At 45.0% G+C, this 23,962-nt stretch overlaps 1 protein-coding gene across 1 annotated transcript in view; it reads right to left on the reverse strand.

The window, feature by feature from the left end:
* PAICS (phosphoribosylaminoimidazole carboxylase and phosphoribosylaminoimidazolesuccinocarboxamide synthase) overlaps positions 1-23,962 on the reverse strand; it is a 417,483-nt gene that overhangs the window by 344,668 nt on the left and 48,853 nt on the right. The window contains exons 4-5 of the mRNA XM_085642046.1: positions 4,407-4,499; positions 4,160-4,267 (exon numbers count right to left, since the gene is read on the reverse strand). Coding sequence (XP_085498172.1) covers positions 4,160-4,267; positions 4,407-4,499 — 201 coding nt within the window. The remainder of the gene's footprint in view (positions 1-4,159; positions 4,268-4,406; positions 4,500-23,962) is intronic.

Genomic DNA, 23,962 nt, shown 5'->3' on the forward strand with positions numbered 1-23,962 from the left:
AACATCACCCAGTGAGATTTTCTCAACGCAGACGGTCGCGACAGATCGCTACTGTTCGCACTGAGAAAGCTGCTGCTCGAGTAAAAAATCTACTTCAGCTGCAGAAAGAAGCAACCCCCTCTGGTGCGCGGCGTGGTGCTGTTCGCGCTGATTTTACAGCATGGAACAAGCTGCCAGGGCCAAAAAGCAGCACAAACATCGCGACGTACCAAATTCTGTCCACTCACGGAACTCCATGGAATCTCGCTGAGTTTTTGTGCGAATCTCCAGCAAGTTCCACCCACCCCTATTTCAGACTCATCCTGTCAGAAGCTTATGCATTAAGTTGGACATTTTGAGTTAATGTATACGCTGTAGGAAGAAAAAAGAAATGCAGAAACCCCTTCTGCATCTGCGTACCGCAAAGAATGGGATCATGATGCTACCCCTGGTCCTTATTACTGCCAGAATGGCATGTACTATTGCTAATTAACATGTCCTATGTATGAGACCAAACTTTCACTCCAATGTGGTTCTTGGTTCTACACACTAATAATCATGCATTTACTACCCGTAGTGTTATATTCCATATAGGTACCATAATATAGGCCCAGGTAACTTCATTACCCTTCACCTATATTCTTCCCTACATTACACTTATAACAGTTTACAGGGACTGATCTTTTACCTAGATACGACACTGCATTCAGAACGCGGGTTTTCCCTACTTCAAAATCTCATCCATTATGCATAAGGATTCTGGAAGCACAGCAGGACTACCATCTCCTGTATAATATCTATGTATATAGTTCATGCCCAACGTCGTCCTTAGACCGGCATAGTAATACAGTGAGGTAGGACCCCTGGGGAGACCTATGGGTATATATACATCACATCTTGCTAAGATAGACAGAGGAGACCAGGACTTCCCGGCCGACACACTGACCAGAGACGCTGAGGTTCCGGCATGCAGACACTCCAGCTCGCAGTGGTCTAAACACATCCCTCGCGGGGTTTCCAACTCGAAACCAGGATGGGGTCCCACAGTCTCTCACTTCAGGTAATGGGGTTGACTTTATCCTAGAGGGATTCTTGGATTAACACCTACACACATGCTAGGTACACGTAGGTACATCTAGTTAGGGAGGCATCGTAGGTGTACGCATCTTTTCATTATCACGTATTTTATATACTCGTATGTATTCATGATTACTGCGAGTTGGTAGAGTTACACTATCCTTTTACTTTCGTAATACTGCTAACCATTTATATCTTTTACTGTCTAACAATTGTGGCAACTCTTCTATTTTACACTAGAATAACAACTGTTCAATAAATACTTATTGAAAACGCCCAACCGTTTATACTGTTTATCTCTCTAAGACAGACTAAATAAGCACGAAAGATTGACCGAAAGTAGTATATTCTTTCCACGGTCCTGAGAGATCAGGGTTATCATGTTCAATGGTTGCCAAGAACTAATCTCTCATTGGTAAGAGGAGATTCTAGTGGCACTGTGAGCTAGCTGATACAAAAGGCCAACATACCCGGTGGGGGTGTTTAGAACCATAAATATCAAAGGAGGGAGTGGAGAGAGGAAGTCTCCGGAGGGACACAGGGAGTGGATTCAATCTTCCCTGACTACAATGACTACCCTGTGCTATATAGCACTCTGTGAGGAGAAGGAATTGCATTCAGCAGAATACTCGACACTTACTTGGTAAGAGCAGTAGTGGTCTTGTGGAAGCGGCTGTGCCGTACTTACATATGTGAGGATACTACCTCACCCGACCGTCCCCTTCATGGCTCCATGGATAGTGAGGAACCGGGAGGAGGTCGACACTTTATACTATATAGCGGACTAGTTCTGGCACCATAAGCTACCTTCCGCTTATACCGGAACCACAACAAATCAATTAGTCAGCGGTCTAGTCATTACCGTGCCGCATAAACTCCGCACAGAGTTGGTGCACACGTATTTCCCGGATTAGGTAGCGGCTAGTTCTGGCACCACATGCTACCTTCCGCTTATACCGGAACCACATCAAACCAAATAGTCAGCGATCTAGTCATACCGCTATGCAGTATCCCTTTCTGGTTTCAGACTCTATTGGTCTCTGCTCATAGGGCTTTGCTGTGGACATGCTGCCACACACGTACCTAAACTAAATTGGCCAATTAAGGAGAGTATAAAGTCTCGACCTCCTCCCGGTTCCTCACTATCCACGGAGCCACGGAGGGGACGGTCGGGTGAGGTAGTATCCTCACATATGTAAGTACGGCACAGCTTCCACGAGACCACTGCTGCTCTTACCAAGTAAGTGTCAAGTATTCTGCTGAATGCAATTCTTTCTCCTCACAGAGTGCTATATAGCACAGGGTTCCCTGCGCTTTTCTGAAGGCTCATGAGGCCTCGGACTTCTAGATAGCAAGTATGCCATATGTTTTCAGATACTTACATTATTCCCTCCTTTTAAAAAGAATGACTTTTAAATGGATTACAGGAACAGTCCAACCTAGTGTGTGTGCTTTATGTTACATGCTGTGTATGTCCAGTCTTCATCCTTTTTTTACAGGAAACTGCACTTACACTATATAGTTTTTTGGGGTTTTATGTACACTGTATGTATCACTTTTACAGGTCACGATCTTCCCGCCTGGAATAATGTTACCCAGCTAAATGTACCTTTATACTTTTGTGTTTCTTTTCAGGAGGAGATAAAGATATTACTTTGTCGCCACATCAATTGAGCATAATAGGCACATTATACATTTAATTAACACATAGTATTCCCTATGTTCTGGATGGTATTTTACTGCCTTTTGTGAGTAGGGTAGGGATCTGTGTACCCGTCCTGAAGAAGAAGCATCAGGCTTTGAAACATGTTGACACAGACACACAGGAGGCGTTGTACATGAATACATTAAACCCTCCACCTCACTGTTTTTAACAATACCAGCAGGGAGGTTTATTAAAAACCTTTCTAGTCCTCACTTGCCAGGTATTTTTTAACATTCACTCACTATCCACTGCTGACCCTACCACTCACACACTACACATAGTGGTTACATCAAGTGCTCCCGCGTATCCGTTGTTTAGCAGCACGCCGCGCTCCGTAGTGGGGTGCGAAGACCCCTATGATGAAGCATGACACTAAGGGCCCTTTTGGTGTGTGAGGGGTATTTAAAGAACACAATGTGCTTCCCATCACTGTAGGAAACACATCACCCCCAAGACCATACATCTTGTTTCACTTACTGCCTTGTGGGTGGATTCCATTTGTTTATGAAAAGGTGTTCAGAACCAGTCTGACACCAATCCTACAGTGTATGCTGTCCGAACGCGCAGATCCTGTATAGTTTTATAGGAAGTACATAACAGTAGTTTAGATGCTTAACAGTAAGTGAGAAAAATAGTTAGTTCTCACTCACACATTAACTCATGTAAGGAGTTTAGAGATATTCTCTGGGTCTCGGTGCCCCAAATCCGAGTCAATACCTCCTGATTCTTTGTCTGCCTATAGAACTATGAGGGTGCTTTATAAAGCCCATTAGTTTTTAAGCATGAGATAATCTTAAACAAAAATACCCTTCCCCTTAGAAGATAGGCTCATTTAGCATTTTACATGCTTTCATCGAAATATTGCTACCTTTCTGTGTACATCATGTTGGACAAATATAGAAGACTATACCCAAGACATTTCACAGAGAAACAATGAGATGTAATAGGTCTTGTGAAATGATGAGAGTTTGCACGGTCTACTTTCTTGGGATGCAAATGTTAGGTTTCCCTCCAATGTCTCTATGGTGGAAATCAGAAGCAATCTAATGCCTACGTGAAATAAAGGAAATATGGAGTTCATACAAAGAATTGTAAAGCATTGTGATTCAATGTGTCAAAAGAGGTACGCAGGCTTCCCATTGATGTCATGCTGATGACACAGACGGCACACATTTAAGACATGGGTGGAGCTAGTACTTTCAGCCATTCAGCTTCAGATCCTGAAGAGAAAGTTGGTGCTCCAGGGTTTTTCTAGGTAAGATGATATATTATGCGGTGCAGGATTCTGACGGCAATTCGCTGATCTTACTCTAACAGGATCATTGTATCTTTACATGGCCCGCAAGGGGCCAAGGTACACATCCACTTTTTTCCAATATACACACTCCTACAACTCACCCAAATCAATCATGTCCTCTTCTTCTTCCTTAATGTGATTAGTCGTTGGTTTTTCTAGGAGTTTTCCCATAGAACTGTCTTCGTTTGATTGAGCTGGGATCCAGAGCTCTATAAAAAAAAAACCATAGTAGTTTTAGAACACTTTTGACTGTTTCAGTTTTTCTTCAATTTAAAATAGAATTATTAGGCTTTAAGAGTAATATTTTCAAACTTCTACAGCTGAAAGTGAACAATAGACTTGATTTACCTGTGGTGGGTTTTTCTTTCTTAATCTCTGCCGCTTCTGGGTCCTCGGATAAGTTACTGGCAGAGTCCTCCTCGCACATCTCTTCCTGCATTTCTGTGGAACAATGTGCATTAGAGTTGTAGTGCTTAAGCAGAATTTTATTAGTATTAATTCTATCCCCATCCACTCCTCAGCTGTGGGAGCCAGTGGCTGGCTCTGGGAATGTGACAGAGCTTGATGTAGTGAGTCGAAGAAGCATGTACAATCTCCCCATACACTCGAGAACCTATCCCCATGAGTTGCCCTATTTCATAACAACCAACTGTACCACAGTCCTCAGTTTAATCACCAATTTGCCTTATTGTCCAAAGTACAAATGTATATACATATTTGAACCTAGTTTTTAAATGCTTTGCTTCTATATTCTGCTGTTGGTTGAAGGCAGGGAGGGTAAGTGTCCTGCAGGATTCAGTTTGACTTATCTTACATGTACATTCTAGCACCACGTGAACCTGCATTCACAGCTGGTGCTTTTCCTGTGCTACCCAGCTTAGCAGCAACTTGTAATGTAAATCACGGTACCAGGATGTCTCCTCACTTCTCTAAGCAGAGGGTGAAGTTCCTAATCAGCCCATAGATTCAAATCTGTATATCACTGCAGGAGCAGATGCCATTATGAGGTCCTCTGATGTTAGGATTAGCATATCACCATGTTCCAGTGACATAATTATCTACGAATTTTGGTACGCATTCAAAATGAGTAATACAATGTTATCTAACACTGCTGTAACAGGAGAGTGGGCCTTTAAAATACAAAGTGCCTTGATTTATTGCTTGAAAAAAGTAAAAGGTAACAAAAAATAAAGAGATACTATAAAGTACAGTACCAGGGGCCAGATGTACAAAGGGTTTTGGAATATGCAAAACCCCCGAAAAAACAGGAGAAGAAAGATAAGGAGATACTATAAAGTAAAGTACCAAGGGCCCGATGTACAAAGGGGTTTAGCATTTGCAAACCCCCCTAATTGGTAAATCAGAGGGTTTGTGAAAGCTAAAACCCTTTTTCTATATACAGAACCATTTACCTATTTGGAAAAGTATTTCCGAATCGCTAAATGTGTTTAGAATTGGACACTGATCCGATATTTGGAAGAGGCGTGTTGTGGGAAATACCGAATCAGTGTTCATTTCTAAGCACATTTACCGAATACTATGTATCAATGTTTTGCAACCAAAGTCCAGTCGCAAAACATTGGCACTTTACTGGCACTTCAAATAAGGTGTTAACTGATTTGCAAAAGGGAAGGCGTCACCTAGGGATCGCTTACCCTTTTGAATATAAAAATGTTTAAGTGGAGAAAGAGTCCATTGAAAACAGAGCCACCTTTTAAACAAACAGGAAAGAAACGTTTATTTTTAAACACTTCCTTTATGGAAACCGGGCTGCATTAAAAAAAAACTAACATTTGTCTTAATACATTTTTCAGAAAGCGCTGAAAACATGGCTTTTTAGCCTAGAACCGAAGGATTAGGTTAGCTTGAGCATTCTCTGTGGCTTGCTCTTCTGTCTTGCTTTGGCGCCGGGACACCTCTGCTTGAGGTAGCTGTTCGCGCTCTTATAAATGCCGTTGTTATTATTAATATTATTATTATTATTATTATAAAGGGCAATACTAGATGAAGTAGTCTGCTGACCCCAGCAGCCGCCATCCCTGAATCATATTTATGAGGTAGGTCAAATTGTGATTCACTCTGATTCAGTTTTGTACGAACCAAGCTATTAGTGCATGGGTTGGATCGCAAAATAACACACTGGCTGCAAAAATACTGGTCACAAATTGCAACCAGCATTTTGACATCAGTGTTTAATACGGCCGATCCCAGATCTAGACTTTCACTAGTTTAAACTATATTAGTAATGAGTGACCTCTATTCAGAAGTGAATACCACTTGGTCTTGGTCAGTTGAAACATGTATGCACTGTGACACTGCTAGGGAATAAAGGCAGTACTTTATTCTTCCGGTTTTGATCCAGGCACACTTCATTAATTTGATGCTACCTCCTTTCATGTGGCCCAAGAATGTGTGAGGCAAGGGATTAGGGAACTCGCGGACTTCTCAAGAAGTCCCAACTCCCCCAGGGACAATTTCAGGTAACAGAACACTACACCAATGCTCCTTGGCACATTTTCTTTCTTCAGGCAGTCCCCAAAGACAAGGGCATTTGACCCATGCTCTTTGAAGTTAGATATGCCTGTCTCTATTATACCGTCTCCATCTGCCAGCTAAGACCAGAAAAGGAGGAAAAGGAGGATACTATTAGGAATCGCATACTTGTCTTTAAGTCCATGTTCAAGAACCTGTGGACCACGGATGGAAAGACACGTAAAAATGTGAACACCAAACAACTCTTTCAAATGTTTTTTCATCATGTCAATAGATGAACACAGATCTCCTACAATTCTGGCCCCCAACCCTTTTTCCAATACAGAGAATCAGCTGAGGACTCCTATATTTCTTGCTGGAAAACAAGATATGTCGTCCCTAATCCACCCAAGTGTAAAGAATCAGAGTGTGGATATCTGGACTGGACCACACACATCTGTAAAGGACCTGGTAATCCCTGATAGCCTCAGATCAGACTGATAGCCAATTCAGAAGCTCAGTAAAATGGGGAGTCTATTCCCTCTGCTTAGAAGCCCCTCTCCTCTGTAGGACCAGTGCTGTCTGGTGCTGCAAGCTCTAAACAAGAAGGATAACTTTATGCCATCCAGGGTGAAAAATATCGAAATGCCAGTATTACTCATGCAGAGGAATACTACATTCACCACACTGAAAAAGCACAAATACTGCACGGAAAAAGCTAAAAAGGTTAGTAGAAATCTAGGCTAAGGTTCTGCCTATAGATAGAAGGAAGTGGGTACCTCTTTGGGGAAACTGAACAGGGTATGATTACCTTGTTGATAGGGGAGAATCTATACCTAGGAAATATAAAATGTAAACAATTGCAGATGTACTTATGGCTGGTTCATTAATACCATTAAGAAGGGATTTGGCTGTGTCAACTAGGACATAGCAAAACCTGAGAGTTTTCAGCAATTAACATTTTGCTGCTGTGACCATAGAGGAAATTAACTTAAGTAGACTCATTTTGGAAATGGAGATCACACCAAGGCTGCATGCATAGAAGAGTGACATGGGCAAGTCAGGTGGGATTGCGATAGGAGTGGGCGGTGGGAATGCGATAGAAGTGGGCAGTGGTCCTGGTGCAGCTGAGGCTGGAAAGTGAAATATTTAATTTGTCTAGGAATTCAACATGTGAGCAGGAAGGAAGAAGTATCCAGTGTGGTATTGCAGTCAGGCAATTAAAGATTTGGGTTTGATGATGGAAAGAGAAAAATATTTCATGTCATGTTGTGAGATGATACAGTAACCTAAACAACAAAAAAGCATTCCATTTTGGGGGTGGTTTAGAACAAGAAGAGAAATAGGCACAAAACACAGCCTTCAGGTCTTCCAGCAAGCACTGGGGTTTGCCGTGAATGTGATCAGCACCAAAATAATGTGTAGCGGTGCTCAGAGAAAAGGAGAAAAATTGGAGTGCCTTGCCAGAGACAGCTAATGTTACTAATGGCTTAAGAGCAGGATGGTCAATGGTGTCAAAATACGCAGAGGTCACGCATAATAAAAAAAGGCTATATTGGTGGTTGTGGTGTGCTTAGGTGCAGCCCCCAAAAGGCTTATTAGAAGAGGTGAATAAGACTACATGTGGAGAAGTAGCCTGTAAATCTGTTCAATACTGAACATACAATTATTTTGGAATAGAATACTAGTAGAAAGCACGCCGGTATAGTTAGCTGGAAAGGGATGAAGAGTTTGCGGTGAGTTTCTTTAATACAGGCAGGACGACACCAGTTTTAAAACAGTATGCATAGATGGGGCGGATATGGAATTATTGAAGAAAGAGGTCAAACTGGACAGGACAAGAGGGCCAGGTGAAAGTAAGATTGGGAGCAGAAAGGATCCCTGGCATACAGAATGGGTTGCCACCTTTGAGTACAGGACTGAGTTCACAAGTTCGAAGTGCTGAGGTGAAGGATACAAAGGAGCACCATGACGGGGAATGAAAATTAGTGTGAATTCTGTAGGCAGGTCAGTGAGAAATCTTAAAGTTTAGAGCGAATCTTAAAGACTTTGGAGAAATATATAATGAGCAAAGCCTGATGCATAAATCCATGATGGGGTAGAGACGACAAAGGAATGAAAGAGCAGGAAATTATGGTTTGGGGGTTAACCTTGAGAAGTGGTAAGGCTCTGGAATTCATTTACGGTAACACTGTCAAAAACTGTAGTGATGAGGTTAGCCAGTATAGTCTTATAGTTGTCACAGAAAAAAGAGAAGCCTGCAGAAAAACATGTTTCTTATATGCTTATTTTCAGATGTCTGCCGAGAGACAGAAACGCAACATACTTTTAGATGGTAAAGAAAATTCTTTGTGGCAAGGAGCTAAAAAAAATCCTTTCTGGAAAGGGGATCGAAAGTTGACATCTTTTTCCCAGTGAAGTTGAACATGGCTTTCACTATCAAGCACGAGGTTCTTAGAAACACAAAGAACACAAAAAGATATCAAACCCTTGCCGATTGAAAACACTCAAGGTGAATGGTTGCCCTACAACTTTTATTATAGACAGTGATGTGTCGATAAACATCATGCCGGCAGAAAAGTAGAAAGAACTATCTCCAATACCACGTCTCATAACGTCGAGAACAAAGGTGTGCACCTGGGCTGCTTCTATGCCCTTGCAGAGTCAAAGATCCTTTGTAGCGACCATGTGACACAAGAACACGACAGTGGAGGCACCAATTCATGTCCTCCCAGGTACATCGTAGAGTGTGTGCTTATTAAGTTTCGATACTGCTGCTGACATGGAACTGATCTTTATTACCTACAACTTGAATGCCCATATCCGAAATAGTAAGTAAATTCCTGACATTGTTTGATGGACTAGGGAAACTTAAGACAATGAAGGTGCAGCTTCACATCAGTAAAGACATTCACCCTGTTGCACTGCGACACCGTCAAATTGATTTTCACTTACAGGAAGCTGTTGAGAAAGAACTTGAAAATCTGTAAAAGCATGACATCACCGAGCTCTCTACTGGTCCGACGCTGTGGGTTTCACTCACTGTGGTGGTGCCAAATAAGGACAGTGAAGGTTCAGTGCGCATTTGTCTTGATATGTGATAGGCCAACAAAGCAATCAAAAGAGAAAGACATCCAGGACCAGAATGGGGCCAAAGTTTTCTCCCACCTTGATTTGAATAAAGGCTACCATCAACTTGAACTGGAAGTAAGCTGTAGGTACATTACTACTTTTTCAATTCATGTTGGTTTGTTCAGCTATTGGAGACTCCGTTTTGGTGTGTCGTCAGCTGCAGAAATCTTTCAAGATGTAACTTGTTGAATAATTCAGCTTGTCACAGATGCTTTATGCTGCAGTGATGATATACTTGTGTTTGGGGCTACATGAAATGAACATGATAAAGCACTCACACAAGTATGCCGTCTGCTTGCTGATGCAGGTCTCACACTAAAAGCAAAGAAGTGTGTTTCACAAAAACAGACTTCGAAGTTTCAAGAAAATTCAAAATGCAACTGAAATGGCTGTCTTGGATCCGAAATTGCATACAGAGATTGTGGTAGACGCAAGCCCGGTGGGGTTGGGCGCAATCCTTGCTCAACACAATGGACAGACCGATGCTCAGACACTCAATGTGGCCTATGCTAGTCGGAGTCTATTTCAGACCGAACATGCTTATTCTCAAATTAAGCTTGCTGTAGTATGGCGTGTGAACACTTCCATGTGTTTTTGCACAGAAAGCATTTCACCCTTGTCACGGATCATCAGGCATTGCTCATCATTTTTTGTAATCTGAAAGCCAGGATGCCTACTTGCATCGAGAGGTGGAGGTTGTATCTGCAGGACAATGATTACACTATTGTGCACTAACAGAGGAAGGATCAAAAGCCCTCAGACTACTTTTCAAGACTGCCGCCACAGCGTCATAGTACAACGTCCCAAGCGGTTGAGGCCTACATCAATTTCATAGTAAAGTCAAGGACGCGTGCATCTCTTTCTATTGAACAGATTCTGACAGCTACTAGTACTTACAAAGACATGCTTAAGTTTAAAGAAATCATTACAACGCAATCATGGAGGAAACATACTCAACCTCTTACACATGATGTTAAGTACCAAAAATTCAAGAATGTTCTGGAAGAATTTTCTGGTACACATGATGGTGTCATACTAAGAGGGGCAAGAATAGTTATCCCTTAAAGCCTGAGAAAACAAGATATTTAACTGGTACACAATGGACATTGTGGCAATGCCACAACTAAAAGAACCCTCAGGGATCGAATGCGGTTCCGGCACCTTGATGAATGAGTTGAAAGGAAGCTGGAAGATTATCATCTGTGTAACTGTCTGTCTTCCAAAACGCCTCAGCACCTGCTAAACATGTCTGTTCTTCCCAAGTAAGCCTGGGATCGGATTGAGGATGACTTCTTCGGACCCCTCAATAATTGACAGCAACTCATGGGATTTGCGATGAGTTCTCACATTTCTTCTAGTGGAAGACTTATCAACCACTCATGACAAAGTCATTGAGAGGCTGAATGACATTTTTGCAACATGGGGTGTTCCTTCCATTTTCCAATCTGACAACGGTCCACCATTCAATAGTAGAGAGTTCAGAAACTTTTTTAATTGTTCAAACATCAGAAAAGTACACCTATCTGGGAACAGGTAAGTGGCATTGTTGAAAGATTTATGAGTTCTTTAAAAAGGATGGTTCAGCGTGCTGCGCTTGAAGGAATCAACCTCAAGTCAGTTTTACGCCCAGTCCTCCGTGTCTACCGTTCGACTCCTCATTCCACAACAGGAGAAAGTCCTGCCACCTTACTGTTCGGGATTGCTCTTGGAAAGAAGATACCACAGTGGACCACCAGTTGGAATCTGACGAGATTCCTGTCAATTACATCTATCGCAAATGCAAAATCAAGGCTTACGCCGATAAGCGACGATGCGCTTGAGACACAGTCTTCGAGAAAGGAGACCGACTGGTGCTTCATTTGATGTTGAACCGCTATGAGTTGTGACGAGCAAATGACATGGTAACTGCCCAAAGACCTGGAAAATCCATAACCAAAGTCTATTCACACTTTAAGCATTCGCCTCGATGTTTGTCGTCTCCAGACCTCATGAGTGAAGCAAATCCATCTGAGTGCCCAAGTCAAGCATCTGACTCTTCTCTAAAGATGCCAGATGAAGGCACCCCTTCTCTATCTTGTACGACTAGATCTGGAAGATTGGTGCGAGCACCTCGACGACTCATCAAGGATTTATAACGTGTAAATGTGTATATATTTTTCTCTACTTTTTATTTCACAAAGGGGGAGATGTTGTGTCCTACATATGGGGCCTCCAGTGGTCCTCGGCAGACTCCTTACAAGATTTACATAAGCAGCTGGGGGAGGATGGGTGTGGTTAATAAAGTTTGTGATACAGTGCGTTCAATTAATGGCTGCGTGCTGAAGAATAAAGACATGCAAACCAGAGCTCCATATGTGGCATGGTCTTTTACATGCTCCCAAGCTGAGGATGATGCTACAAAAAGGGTCTTTGATTATACATCAGCCTTTACAATTATCTTAGTTCTACTAAGCAAAATCAGCAGTAAAATGTATGTTAAGCCATATAACACATTTCTCATGCACACTTCCTAAAATTGTTTTAACTCACATAGTGATTTTATAATTAAATTATACATTAATATTAAGTTGTATCTTTATCCAGGTACAGCATTAAAATCTGAGATGATCCATTTTGACACAATGTTAAAATATTTACTATTCTATAGGTAACTGAAATCTCATACTCTCAATTTAAGAACACCTGAAGTTCTTGATCAATATTCATATTTTCCAGCCTTCATCAAAAAATCCATTTGGCTTTTTAGCAGCTACGGTGTTGATGTTATCCCCTTTCAGAGGTGATACATGACCAGTTTGTTGGGTACATTATGATGTGTTACCCAATGCCTTGTTAATGGGTATTTAACATCTCTAGTTCTAATTCACGTCTGTATACCAAAATATATATTCTGCATATTGAACTCTTCACATCTATCTTTCAATCTGGACATTAAATAACACCAATGCAATATGGGTCAGTATTTAAAAACTCTAATGGGGGGCGTGGCCTGCAGCCGATCCTAATGGCCGCTGCTTAGAGGAGCTCCGAGTGAGCCATAGCTTCCCCAGTCAATCCGGTAATTAATCCGATCGTTCCTCCTGCCCCAGAGACGTTCAATGAATGCGGAGGCTCCGGCGCGCTGATCGCTCGTGTTTTCTGGCCCAGAACGACTACCGACGCGTCTGGAGAGGCGCGTGGAGCGGTGCACCCTGACCAAGCGGCCGCGACCATGGACTCACCTGCGACAGTGTCCCGGCCGGGAGGCTCGCGGCTCAGCGTGTGACCCGGGGTGAGAGTGGCGCCCGCGGAGACATTTGGAGTCGGGCGCTGACGCGGCGCCTAAGCATCGGACGCCGCTCGGCACCCGCATTACCTATCCAGTGCACGGTGGGACGAGCGGCCTGCGGGTGGCGCCCGCTGTGACGGTCCCGGCTGGCCGGTGAAGAGTGCCCCGGAGAGGGCGAAAGTGTGTTAGGCCCTGCAGGCTGCAGCCAGCATCAGATGACGACGGGACCTGCCCTAAAGTGCCTGGTAAGGACTCTAGAGCCCCATGCCTAACCGCACACAACACCACCCTGGAGACAGATTACTGGAATGGGACTGAGCAGTGCCTTGAGGGAGGAGACCTGCGCACGCAGCCGGTGTCTCACGTGAGGACGGGGCCCTCCTGGGAGGGACAAGAATTGGTGAACCCCTGCCGCGCAGTAATGTGCTTTCGGGGGTGCACCTGGTGATCAAGTGAAACCACTGGCCGGCACCACTGAGGTGCAGAGAGCATGGTTGATGCCCAGGGAGGGCCCTTTGGAGAACAACTCTGTCAGGCACAGATACGCTGATTGCAGACCAAGTGAAGACCCTTACACTGCACGGGGAGAACACTGGTAGCCAAAGTACCTGAGAGGACGGAATATACTCCCGTTGATTAGTCCACCCTGAACCCATACCCCACGGCCCACGCATTTCTGGTGAGGCGGGAAAACCGACAGGCCGCGCAGGAAGTGAGGTCTTGCAGCAGGCGGCGGCGATTACCGTCCAACACGAACTTGTCCGAACGGAGATGGGAGGCAAAGGGCCACGCACGTCTTCACAGGCGAAGCTCGATAAATATGCATACGCAAAAGACTTCCCTCCTCTGCCAGGGCACACGGCTGTCGCAGACAAAGCCCCTGAAGGTGAGGGAGCGAATAAAGTGACACTGGAGGACATCATGACTGCTCTTACTGAGGTACAGTCGACGGTGGGATCCATCTCCACAGACGTCTCGTTTCTAAGAGCCGACTTTCAAAAAATGACCGCCAGGGTGACAGAGGTGGAGCACGTGACACAATCCTTGACTAAAGACTCAGCCACATTACTCCAAAAGGTCAGCCACCTGGAAGCCGAAAATAGACTGCTGGCGGCAAAACTGGACGACCAAGAAGGGCGCTCACGCCGCAAAAATGTCCGCCTCACGGGCGTTCCCGAAAGTGAAGGGAGTCCGGCCATGGTTTCTATATTGAAGATCTCATTAAAACCAGGCTTCAGCCCAGAGGACTCTCAACCTTTTTATCGGTGGAAAGAGCGCACAGAGTACCAGGTTGTAGGCCCAAGCCTGGGGCGCCTCCTAGACCAAGATTGGCCCGCATTTTCAATTTCCGTGATAGGGACGCCATTTTACAGACAGCGAGAGTGGCTCCACTGCTGCACATTCATAACTCGATGGTATCCTTCTTCCCGGACTACACAACGGCAGTTACTAAGCGTCGCAGAAGCTTCCTTGAAATCTAGAAAGAACTTAGGCGACGGGAGCTGTCCTACTCCATGTTATTTCCGGCGAAACTGAGGGTGGTGGCAGATGGTAAGACCTGGTTTTTCGACACGCTAGAGGAGGCCCACGACTGCCTCGAGGGATGGCAGCAAGTGGATGGCTCCAGACGATCAGAGAGGCGCCAACAGCAACAAAGGGAAGGAGCGGACTCTGGAGACCAAAGACAAGAGCACGTGGAAGATACTGCGCGGCGGTCGGTGGTCGAGAAAAGTTAATAAGGAAAAGTACGCAATTGGAACTCGCCAGCACCTGGGGCAGAGCACCCAACGTGCACCTGCCTGTGAAGCGGACTTCATCACAGATGAGACTTGGCGAACCTGGTTATCCCCCCTTGCTGGGGGAATGAGCAGACGACCGCAGAAGTGGTCTTGCTGGGCAGAAGCAGCAGAACATCGTCTTTGGGGTGGGGATGGGCTGCGGTATCCCCTGGACTTCTCACCCCCACACGCAAGTACTGTTTATGGGATTGTGTACTAAGCACTCTGCAGAGTTGGGGGGGGCGGGTTGTTTTGAGTCTGTCCAGCAGGGAGGCAGGGAGGGGGGGTGGGAGGATTGGGACTGTTTATGCGGTTTGATATTTTTTTATGTTAGTTTTTATAAATGCACACATATATGACACATTCTCAGGCACTGTTCAGCAAACACATCGCGCATAGGAATCCGTGATACCACTCCTACACTATGTCGGCTACGAAAGTACTGGACCCGCTGGCCATTGACCCGAGGTCCTCCCCCGTGACTCACGTGGCTCCCTTATCCCTGATTACGTGGAAGGTGCGTGGCCTGGGGGCCAAAATAAAAAGAGGCTTAGTTTTGCAATGCTATAAACGAAGCGCCCTGACGGTGGCTCTGCTGCAGGAGACGCACCTCACCGGGGCTGCAGGTAAGGCGTTAGACAGGTGGGGGTTTAAATGGTAGCACACTCGGAGTTCTCCTCAGGATCACGGGGGTTGGCATCCTGGTTAGGAAGCAATCGCCGTTAATAATTCATAAAACAAAGACAGATGTACAGGGTCGCTTTGCGGCCCTTATAGGCCAGTGGGAGGGGCAAGCAGTTAACATACGTATAACAGTTTATATACCCCCGGCCCTGCATGCTGCAGCACTTCCAACTCTGAGTGACTTCTTGCTTGACCTTCCGGAGGGGGAGCTACTGATTGGGGGAGACGTTAATGCCATTATGGATGGGACCCTACACCGCTACCCTGTGAGGATGCAACCGACAGGCAGTTCCCGCCTTGCCAGCTTCTTGGAGGTGCCTGGGCTTATTGATGTGTGGAGGAGTCACCACCCCGCGATGCAACAATTTACTTTCCACTCAAGGGTTCACGACAGTCTATCTAGAATAGATTACTTTTTCGCTTCTGCAGATAGTTTGAAAAATGTTGACAGGGTAGAGATTCGGCCAAGGGGTATCTCCGACCACTCTCCAGTGCTGTTATCATACACATATCACCACAGAGTGCGGAAACGTGTCTATCCCATATACCCAGGTTATCTGCATGTCCCCAAGATCAAGAGAGCTATCCTTAAGGTGACACAACACTACTTCCAGGAGAATGTACTATTGGTCGACTCCCCAACCACCTTGTGGGAGGCCTACAAGACTGTTCTCAGAGGGCAAGTCATCGCCTCCGTTACAGGTCATAAACGGGAAAAACAACAGGAACTGCATGATATAGAGTTAGCATTACATAACGCTGATGCCCAGCACACCAATAATTCAACACCGGCCACATCTCAGCATTTACGTCTTAAGCAACAGCAAAACAGGGAGTACCTTAGGGAAGCAATTAAGTTACGATTGACAGCCACACAGCATAGGATTTATGAAATAGGTGACAAGGCCGGAAAACTTCTGGCATGGCGTGACAAAAGGGAGCAAGGGACAAAATGGATAACGTGGCTTCGGACGAGGGACGGTCAGGAGACGACTGACCCAGAGATGATAACACACACTCTAGCGTCACACTTTCAGCAGGTGTACACGTCCTCCTCAGAAATGTCTGTGGATGAGGCACTGTCTTATATAAAGGACATTGCTATGCCCAAACTCACTCCGGAAGCAGCCCTCACACTGGAGGCTGATCTCAAGGTTGAGGAGCTGCAGGTGGCGATCAGCTCACTACAATCTGGGAAGGCGATAGGACCAAATGGTATACCTATAGAACTTTATAAAACGGCGGCTGGGACCATTGCCCGACATCTACTGAATATGTTCTCTGACAGTCTGCAGACGGGTGAACTCCCGCTTGACCAACGATTAGCCACCATTGTGGTAATTCCAAAACCTGGAAAGCCCCCTGAAGAATGTACTTCGTATCGCCCAATATCTCTCATTAATGCAGAAACCAAAATTCTCGCGAAACTCCTTGCGATCAGACTGACACCACATTTGGAGACTCCAATACATCCGGACCAGTCTGGTTTCATGCCGGGCAGAAACACGGCCCTAAACCTGCGACGCCTGCACGGGGTGATGGCCCGCATATCGTGCATTCAAGAGCCATCTGTCATACTCTCCCTAGATGCGGGAATGGCATTCGACATGGTTGAATGGTCCTTCCTATTCGCTGTGCTAACTTATTTGGGCTTTGGCCCTACATTCTGCGCATGGATACGGCTGTTGTATACAAAACCGATGGCACATGTTACGGCCAATGGTCATATTTCCGGGACTTTTTCATTAACGCGAGGCACGCGACAGGGTCACCTCTGCTTTTTGCCCTTGTACTGGAGCCTCTGGCAGCGTGGATTAGGTAGGAGCCGATGATCCGAGGACTCAGTTGGGCAGAAGGGTGGGAATACCGCATCTCCCTCTATGCGGACGATATATTACTATATATGACCTCCCCTAGGCGCTCCATACTGGTACTCTTAAACATATGGGAAATCTTTGGACGGGCATGAGGATACACCATAAACTGGTCCAAATCGATCATGTTTGTCCTGTGCGGCCCATCGCCTCAACTTCCAGTAGATTGCACGTTGCAGATCGCAGGAGACGCGTTTAAATATTTAGGCATATACATAACACCCAATCCAGGTAACTTCTTCAAACGAAACCTTGTGCCCCCCCGGAGCGGCTGAAAAGAGATGCGATGCATTGGGGAACATTACCATTGACATTGTTGGGAAAGGCTGCACTTTTTAAAATGATGGCACTCCCTCGATTTCTGTACGCACTGGAGAATATGCCGTTCCCAGTGCCACCCAGCTACTTTAAAATGATCGCGGCTCAGGTCACGAGCCTACTGTGGGGGAACAAACCAGCACGCATTGCACAGGAAAAATTGGTCAAGGGCTGGTATGATGGAGGGATAGCACTTCCAAACATACAGTTTTACTACTGGGAAGCTCAGTTAAAGGTCATTAATCAATGGATACACTCCCCGCGAACTGACCCCGCATTCAAAGCGGACAGATCAGGATTAGGGACAGAAGGCGTGCTAACAGCCCTGTACGACAAGAAGCAAGCCACCTCCTTGCTAGGGCCCACAAAACATACAGTTACCATATGGTATGAGGCACATACCAGACTAGGCTGGCGCGGGGTTATAACACAACTCACCCCTCTTTGGGACACGCATCGATTGGGAAGGGTTCGGAACTGGAAGGGGTTTGCTCAATGGGACGCAATTGGCATTTCCACAGTGGGGGAAATGTGGAGCAAAGGCAATGTAATCTCATTCGAACGTCTTAAACAACAGTATGGGTTAGCTCCCACTGAAAATTTTCGCTATATGCAGATAAAGCATGCGTTGCAGGCTGTCCTCACACCTGGCACTGAGGTCCCAGAAGCAACCCCCCTGGAGGACAAGCTGCTGACAGACTATATGCACAAGCGGGCTACCTCTCTCACCTATCGAAAACTAATTAACAACTTACCTGATCCTACTGCGACGCTTAGGGAAAAGATTTGGGAAGACTTGACAACGCGGAATGGCAGGAGGCCTTAGCTTCCCCGCGGGAGGTGGGAATACCCTCAAAACTTAGGTTGGTGCAGCTTAAAATACTGCACCGAACCTATTACACTAGGCTCACCCTTCACAGAATAGGTACAGCACGGCACCCATACTGCTTACGACGCTGTGGGTAGGAGGGCACATTTTCCATACCCTGTGGCAGTGTCCAAAGGTCAGAGAATACTGGATTAAGGTGATGAGAACAATATCGCAGACAGAGGAACTGTCACTAGTGCCGGAGCCCAGGCGATGCTTGCTAAATGTTTGGGAGCCGAATGACCTTACTCGCACAGCACAGAACTGGGCCACAGCACAGAACTGGGCCACATTGGGGATAATGTTGGCAAAACGTAATATCGCACAAAAATGGGGCTCCACAGAATTGCCAACGCTCGCTGCATGGTGTAAAGATATGGACGCAGCAATGGTGGCCGAAAGAACGGTGTTTGTTGGCCAGGGCTGTCCTCGCAAATGGAACAGGGTTTGGGGAAATTGGAATAAATTCCGGGGATACATATGTACGCCGCCAGAAATACAGGAGGACGAGGGTACTGAGGATGAAGATTAGGCTGGGGGACTCAACTACGGGTTGCTGTTAGTCACTATTACGGAGTGTTAGACGATGCACCAATGCTGTCAGAATGTTTCATGCTGCAATGTAACGTCTATGTACGTTGTTTAAATGATCTGTGCCTTGTTTTTCAAGAATATAATAAAAAAGAATAAAAAAAAAAAAAACTCTAATGAATGTCTATTGAAAGGAATAAGGCTTAGCTGTTACAAACCTGCAACACAATCATTGAGTAAGCCACATGTCAAGAAGGGAAGTGGATTTAAACAGTTTTGGGCGAAATGGGCATAATAGTGATCAAGAGCTCCAACTGTTATTAGCTAAAGGATATGTGATATCTATATGAAAAGATATTCATTGACATATTGTAGTCACTGCAAATATCTGTCAGTGTGAACATTCTATAACAAATTCAGCTTGAGTCAGTATGTAGAAACTCTTAAAGAAATGTGTTGCATGACTTGTCTGCTGCATACGTGTTATGTAACATTAAGTAGACCTCGTAGCAAAACCCTGCATGCATTTTACAATTACAAGTAGTGAAATCTGCTGTTATATTGATCATGAGCTCTAACTGTTTTAGATTGAACTATGAGATTTGAGATGGGCTGCCAGTAACCTAGTTATTGGAATTTTCTCAAAGGGACTAAACACTATAGTTCAGATTGATAATTCAGTGCAAAGATGGAGGTATTGCAATTTCAAATTGAAAGTATAATTGCATTATCCTGGTTGCGAACATTTTAGAGATAGACATGATAAATGCTTTCTTTTAGTGAATATATGATTCACTACATTATTTCTTCGACAGAAATAAAATAATTGGAACATGTGCCCTAAAATTAGTGACCTTTCATATCTATAAAGGTTCTTGCTCTGTATTGGGTTATATTTTCCACTTTTTTTGGTGTTTCTTTTCAAAAACCTATGTTCACATTAGAACTTGTGAAGTGATTGTGACGCATACAATCCTTTTGGTAATAACTAACTTTGATATGTGTAATGTGTAAATTGTTTTACATTGTTTAAGCTACTGATGATTATAACATGGTGTATAAAATACACCTGAATAGTTTATTTGTATTTTAAAAGTCTTCTTGTACATAACTAAAGATGGCATTTACTATGTCAAAGTAGATATGTTTATGACAACAAATTGTTGGTATTTTTGTTTTTGAGAGTTTGGAGGGAAAACCCCACCTTAGAAACAATGATGAAGGAATTAACTATCGCTGCTTTATTTATGCATATTTAAATATTTGTTTGCCATGAAGAATTGCAGGCAGCATATAACAAATGGCATATGATATTGAAATAAAAAGAAAACCTAAAAGTATAAGAACATTTTTAACTATCATTCGGAGCCTAGATTATTTTATTGCCTGTAGGTTTTACATATGTTTTTCATACTATCCTTAAGGTCCTCTCATTCTAACAGATGGAGAATGGAGCAGGGTTAGATCTACAAGTACTGTTACCACTACAGTAAGACACATGCTTCTATTAACACCTGCTTAGTCATTCTATTCTGTTTTGAAAATGTTTTTCAAGCTGGCTTCGTCACAGAAACATAATTTTTTAGGGGGATGTCTTTGAGGTAGATAGCACTACAAGGTGAAATCGCTGCTTTATTCTGGATAATGCTTTCTAGTTCTTCTGCTTTTCCGTGTACATTTTGCCACATAACTATACTCTGCCTCCCTTGTAAGTCATGTTCAATATGTTGTGGCATGCAATGGTGATATTTCTGCAACAGGTTGAATAATCTGTGTAGCGAATTAATTGAGGCCTTAAAATGGCTTTTTAATTTTAAATAAACAGAGATTTATCACTCTCACCAATTATATTTCTAAAGATATTTTCTGAAAAAATAACTTTACCATTATAAGCAAAAATGCAGACAGAGATTTTAAAATGCGAGCATCTGCATTTCTATAATACGCAGGTCTACTGTAGGTCTAACAGACCCCAAAGGATCGTGCTTTTCTGATTTGCAAACAAATTGAAAATTCAGCACTTTTCAAAAAATGGCGTGTTATTAACAAAAGTCCTTTCAAAAATTTAAATTTTGCTTTTAGAAAAATGGGACTGACCCTACTTTTATCAGCTCTGTACTGCCACTGGGCCAATAAAAAAGAGGGCAAGCAACAGGCCACAAGGCAGTAGAGGTGTAAACTTCCTCTGTTATTTGCCTGGTAACACCACTTGCACCCTCCTGTACAAATAGCCTGTAGCCCGCCCAAGCTTTTACGTCTTATGGAAGTGAAAGCCAAAGTCCACATTCTGCAGGTACGTGCATGATTTGGTCCCTTTGAACCCGTTCTATTGTGTCCATCACAGCCGCCTGTCTCCTCTGGTTCTGCTGCATCTTTGGTTCTCTTCTCCTCTCCCTGCTGCACAATGTCACTTCTGGTCCACTCTGGTGCTTCTCCTTCCTTATCTCCACGTCTCCATTGGCCCTCCCCTGACCCAGTTGCTCCTTTACACCCCTGATCTTTCTCCCCAGACCTCCTGCCCCCACATGGTGCCCCATAACTACTTTGCTCCCTCCCCCGAGACTCCTGCGCCCCTCACCATGAATATTCCGACCTTCCTCCCACCAAACTATACCCTTCTGGCCCCCATCCTTCCATGTCTCCAGTGTAGCCCATCACACTGCCCTATGCACCGCCGGAAACCATATTGGGGGTGGCAAAAAGATTAAAGCTTTCAAATTGAAATCTGCACTCTGGCAAACAACACCTTCCTGTTATGAGGTGCAGTGCTGCTGAAACCTCTTCCAAGTCACAGACTGTGGTACTTTTGTGACAGGCATATTTTATGTCTGCTAGAAATGGGGGTCTGTAGTTGGCAGGTTGATACCCTGTCCCAGTAGGGACCCTTCTTCCTGCGTCAGGATAAGGGAGTTACACTTCTGAAATAACCCCTGCTCACCCACTTGGTAGCTTGGCACGAACAGTCAGGCTTATCCCAGAGGCAGTGTGTAAAGCATTTGCACATAACCAATAGTAATACAGTGAAAACACATACAGTTATTTAAAATACTCATAAAGCAAAAATTGGCTTTAAAAACAGTTCCTTGAATTCTATAGCTCCGTCCGTGGCTATCACGTCGTTGTGAACAAACAAATCCAACAGTTCTGGCTGACCGCGCCGTCGGGGGCCAGCTACGTGTCGAGAAGACCCGCAAAACAGTAACTTTAGAAATGTAGGGCGTCGGGGACCTTGTGGTGAGTCCGAAGAGCCGGCGTTGGCAGGCGTCTGTTCCGGAGGTTGATGCAGGAGTAGTCAGGCCCTTGAAGTCGCACGTGTTGCAGGTAGAACTCCGTGCAGTTGAAGTCGGGAGCGCTGGCATCGGCAGGTGTCGGGGCTGCAGTGCGAAGTGCAGCAGTGTGGCGTGCGGTGCCCTCTGGTCAAGGTGCAGGCAGCGGCTCGGTGGCGGTGTCCAGCGCCGTCCGTGAGACCAGGGCTACGGTGCGAAGTGGGGTGGTGCTCGTTGCGGCGCCAGCAGGTCATGGTACAGGCAGCGGCGTCATTGTTGCTAAAGTCCGTCGTCCGCTGACAAACTGGAGTCGATGGCGCCAGCATCGGTAGGCCAAGGTTGCGGTATGGGATGGGGTGGTGTATCGTGTTACTTACAAGCTGCGGCTCAGTGGCGGTGGTGGCGAGACCATGGTTGTGGTGCGATGTGCGGTGGTGTCCTCGGCGGTGCCGTCGGGTCACAGTGTTTCGGCTGGGCCATCGTAGTTGCTTTTTCTTCTGTTGCAGCAGAAAACACACAGTTCCCAGTGCTAGTAAAGGATCAACTTCAAGTCTTTGCTGTTCCTGAGACCTTTCACTGCCAAAGACAGAAGCAGCCACTGCAGGCCAACACAGGAAGTACCCAGCAAAGTGGTAGTCTCTCCTCACAGCTTCTCCAGCACTTCTTCTTGCCAGGGTTCTTGATCCATAAGAGTTCTAAAGCCTTGCGGTCAGGGCCCCAATATTTATACCACATTATGTATTTGTTCTCTTTGTGGCAAGGGTCTCTGAGCCCAGCCCAAACTAGTTCTGCCCTGTCTGGCCCAGCTTCACTACAGGAGGTGGAGACAGCATTGTGCAGAGGAGACAGTGCCTATTCAGGTGCTAGTGAAAACTCCTCCCACCACTCTAAATGCAAACCAGGCTTATTCAGCCCAACTATGAGTCACCCGGGAAAGGCAGGACACACCTCCACCACCCTGGTGGCTGTCTCCAGTGAATTCAGTTTCCCAGCCCCCCTCACTTCAAAACCATCCAACAGTCAAATACACAAACAGTCAGAGGCGCACAGGATAGTTAAGTAAGAAAATGTCCACTTTCTAAAAGTGGAATTTTCAAACACACAATTTAAATAACATCTTTACTATAAGATGTGTTATTAAATTCTGAGTTCAGAGAACCTAAACTTCATTTCTCCATCTTGTCCCAATGGAAAGTTATATTGGTAAGATGTTACAAAGCAACACCCATGTTAGCCTATAGGGACAGGTAGCCTTTCAATAGTGAAAAACGAAATTGGCAGTATTTCACTATCAGGACATGTCACTCACACCAGGACATATCCTACCTTTCACTTACACTGCACCCTGCCCTTGGGGTACCTTGAGATTACCTGAGGGGTGCTTTACATGTAAGAAAAGGGAAGATAAGGGCCTGGCAAGTGGGTACACTTGCCAGGTCTATGTGGCAGTGGAAACTGCCCGCAGACACTACAGTGGCAGGACTGAACACCTTTGAAAGGCAACTTTTGTTGGAGGCACAACAGAGTTGCAAGCCCACTAGTAGCATCTGGTTTGCAGGCCCTGGGCACACACAGTGCATTCTACAAGGGACTTACTAGTAAATCCAATATCCCAATCATGGAAACACCAATCCATCAACACAGTGTACTGTAGGAGCACTTGCACTTTAGCACTGATCAGCTGTATTAAAGTGCACAGAAACACAAAACCAG

The sequence above is a fragment of the Triturus cristatus genome, chromosome 2_2 (genome assembly GCF_964204655.1).
Source record: "Triturus cristatus chromosome 2_2, aTriCri1.1, whole genome shotgun sequence".
In the NCBI taxonomy this organism is placed as follows: domain Eukaryota; kingdom Metazoa; phylum Chordata; class Amphibia; order Caudata; family Salamandridae; genus Triturus; species Triturus cristatus.